The sequence below is a fragment of the Carassius carassius genome, chromosome 32, assembly GCF_963082965.1.
Source record: "Carassius carassius chromosome 32, fCarCar2.1, whole genome shotgun sequence".
In the NCBI taxonomy this organism is placed as follows: Eukaryota; Metazoa; Chordata; class Actinopteri; order Cypriniformes; family Cyprinidae; genus Carassius; species Carassius carassius.
The window spans coordinates 506,146-510,000 of NC_081786.1; the positions used below are offsets into that span (position 1 = coordinate 506,146).

Below are 3,855 nucleotides of genomic sequence, written 5' to 3' on the forward strand. Positions count from 1 at the left end.
CAGTTATCCAACTCGACCTTTAGAGATTAAAATAATATTACAAACACACTATATCAGTGTGCATATAACCTCACGAGAACCTGACAGTGTTAGCATTTGATTTAACAGTTGTGGACGCTTCATTAATTTTTTACTTTTTTTTTTTTATGTAAAAGGCATAATTTCAGTTAGGGGGAAAAGGCCACATGAGGAAGATAGTACTAATGCACATTTATTTAAAGTAATAAAATAACAAGGCCATTTTTGAACAAAATGCATAATATTTTAAATAATGTTTATAAACCAAATATAAATAGCATTTGCATATCATTGCTCTTTCGTTGGTTTTGATTGTTTCCATATTGTCCTCATTTGTAAGCCGCTTTGGATAAAAGCATCTGCTAAATGACTAAATGTAATGTAAATGTAAATATAAATAATTAAGTTGCTTAAACAAGTAGAAACAAAACAGCATCATGCATGTTGAACTTAGTCTTAGATTCATGTGGCTCTCTTGTGAGAGACAACAGTGCAATGATGAAAGATGTCCCTATAGAAAATACAATAAATGTGCTTTCTGTGTGAAAGGTTCGATTTCACTTTGCCGTAGAAATTCTCTGCGTCTTATCTTTTGAATACTTTAGGAACTTTATAAATCTAACAAAATGCAGATCATCTGCACACATAAATGAATGGGTGAGTCTATACAACATTCTCAAAGTGGCAAACATTAACTCACACACACACACACACGAACGCACAAACCCATATACAAAGCATTGAATGAGCCTGTAAGACAGCAAGTTTTTTATTTATCTATTTTGTCGAATAAACTCACTCACACATATGAAACCATATAACTGAATAAGGCAATGTCTGAGTTTTTTTTTCTTTTTTCTTTTGCACACACGCACACCTCAAAGTGCAAGATTTATTAATGAAATTATAAAAAGAAACATGCTACTTGTTAGGTTTATAGTTTATTCTTACCTGTCTAGCACCATTTGGTTCCATTTTACTTTTCTGAGTTATTGAAATTTTCATTAGATATAAAATGATTACAATGTCTCCAACATTATCTTTTCCTTATAACATGGTCAGAGTCATCTGTAAGCATATATTTTAATTCTACACTTTTAATTTGTGATCAAATCTAAAAGAGGATAAGTTTGTGTTAACAATGGTTTATATTGATTTTTTAAAAATATATTTTTCTATTTTTTATACCATCATATGTCACCAAATGTCACCAAACTCACCAAATTTGTAGGTTTTGGCTATTTGAACTTCCTGGAATGAATTTTTTATTTATTTTATTTTTTACTGAAGTATAAGAAATGTTAAATATTACATACAAATAACCATATACTTCACTTAAAAGCATAGTACTTTTAGAGGTCAATAAAAAACAACACCAAAAATCGAAAAAAAAACTGCATAAATTGATAGTTTTTATTTTCTAGAAAAAAAGAATACAAATTTAAAATTGTCCACGAACGACCAATTAAAGGCTTTTATACGAAGAATACTTGAGGGTTAAAGGAGTATGTTGTCTTCTGTCCCCTTTAAGTCCACACTGCTGTCTTGCTGATGTTCTGCAGCACTGCTGACGGGGGAGGGGCCACCTTGAAACCAACCAATCACAGCCGCGGATCCAAACGCTGCCGCCTCTGATTGGTCTGCGCACCTGTCAATCACAGGCTGAGAGCGCTGTCCTCCAGAAGCACTTTATTCCGAGAGAGACGCGCATCCGTCATGCACCTCAGATGGGTGAGTTAACACCATTAACTTCATATAACACTCGATTCTTGTAATCAAACACGTTAATTTAGGCTGAAACTATGTGTTAATGCGGATGAGAGTGCGAGCCGTGCTGGACAACAAGCTGCAAAAAAAAAAAAAACGCAGAACTTAATGCTGTGTTTTATTATAGATATGAAAAGGTCATGCAAATGCAATCGATCGTAATCATATTTTAGCAACATTAAAAATGCATTGTTGAATGCAAAGTGATCCCATGGCTGTGCGAAATGCAGTGAATGTTTAAAGCATCAATGATGCAGCAGTGCAAAAATAACTTTCTGCATAATAAATTGCAATGCTCCTCTCCTATACTGCACTGATATAAGATACTGGTTCGTGTTGGTTTGATCATTGCTGAACTGTCATGTCATTGTGAGCTCACATTATTGTAAAGTGTCATTATAATGTGTGTGTGATGGTTGATGAAGCTCATAATGAAGGGTGCTTTACTCACTCCACTGCTTATTTAAATAATTATGCATACAGTTCAAAGGCTTTAGCAGTATAAAGCATACTGAATGACATTATCAATAGACCCACTGTTAGTCGTGCATTCATGGTTATTTTTTGCCAAAGTATCTCCAATGTTTTTTGTTCGTTTTTTGTTTTGTTTTTAGCTTCAAAGCATGTCTGGCAAAAAGTTGTAAGACCCCAGCTACGATGCATGGGATATTACAAGATAAATTTATTGGTTATAATGATATTTTCATATGATTGTACAAAGGTCATTTTTAAAATTGACTTCTAATGTTGCACACTGAAAAAACAAATTGTAGAAACAATTTCAACAAGTTCAATGTGCATTCGTAGATATTTTGTCAAAGCATTTATTTTCTGGGCTGTGAAATATTACAAGATAAGTCTGTTGATTATGACAATATTTGCTTATGATTGTACAAAGGTTACTTTTAAATATTACTTTCTCCGGAAAACAACAAATTTACTCAGAATTTGTTTGTAAATTTCACAAATAATTACAGAGAATTATTTACAATTCTACGTGCATCTTAAAACAGATGTTGAACTAAAAGCCTCCGTCATTTTGACAGGCCTTGGATTGCCCTGATGATGATGAACACCCCGTGTCCACCCCGGGACGTTCCCAACTCGAGACGAGACCCACGAGACAACTACCAACTTAATTCAGGAGTGTGATTAATTAAAAACGGCTCTGTAATGGAAGGCACGCACACGGTGCTGCGTCTGTACAAACCCATCCAGGAGCTGTGCTTCATCAGTCTCTACTTCCCAACGAGGAAGTCCCGAGGTTTCCCACGAGCTGACCAAACCCCTCGTGAAGTCCAGCCTCGGGATGAAGACGCTAAACAAAGAGGCCAGTATTCCTGCGAGGTGACAAAAGCAGCGGTCACACAGCTCCACTGGCTGACCACAGAACACCATCAGCTGCTGACGCACCTCTTGTCTTTATGCAGCGACTGCACACACAGGATTAGGATGGGCAACCAGGACGGGAAGCTCCTGGAAGGATACAGGGAACATCTCGGAGGTGATGTCAGCAGCACTTTTTCTCTGTCCCCAGAGCATAAGACAGCAGCTTCAAGAGTTCATAAGCTGAAGAACCTGGGTTCTAAGAAGATGGACAGTGCTGAAGAGTTCTTGCAGAGTCAGATAAAGAAGAAAGTGCGACGTGGAGCATCTGAGTTTTCACCGAAAACACGCGAATCTCCAATCACCTTCCGTGGCCGTGATACTTCATATATCAGCGTCTCCAGCAAGCCTTTTCTTCCAATGGAGGAGCACTTCCAGATCGCCAACGATAACGACTGGGATTTTATGGAAGAACTTCATTCTTTTGAACCCGAGATGGATCCGTCGGAGATTGATAACCAGCTCACTCTGGATTACGATCAAGCTCTGGGAAATGGGAATATTGGGGGAAACCGACGAGGTCAATCCACCTTCGGAAGTTTGGAAACCAATCAAAGAGATGTGGGAAGTGATGATGTGGCTACAAAACAAAGCCATACGGCTTCCAAAGAGAAACTTGTATCTGGTTCCAGCTTGGATGTGGATCACCGCAGCCAGCGAGCTGCACAAGAAGAGATGAAGCTT

The 3,855-nt window shown here is 37.4% G+C and overlaps 1 protein-coding gene across 1 annotated transcript in view; it reads left to right on the forward strand.

The window, feature by feature from the left end:
• The first annotated feature begins 1,684 nt into the window (after nucleotides 1–1,684).
• Nucleotides 1,685–3,855, forward strand: part of LOC132113340 (uncharacterized) — an 11,468-nt gene continuing 9,297 nt past the window's right edge. Inside the window, exons 1-2 of the mRNA XM_059521137.1 lie at nucleotides 1,685–1,749; nucleotides 2,832–3,855. The exon at nucleotides 2,832–3,855 is cut by the window's right edge and continues 370 nt beyond it. Coding sequence (XP_059377120.1) covers nucleotides 2,959–3,855 — 897 coding nt within the window. The 5' untranslated portion in view covers nucleotides 1,685–1,749; nucleotides 2,832–2,958. The remainder of the gene's footprint in view (nucleotides 1,750–2,831) is intronic.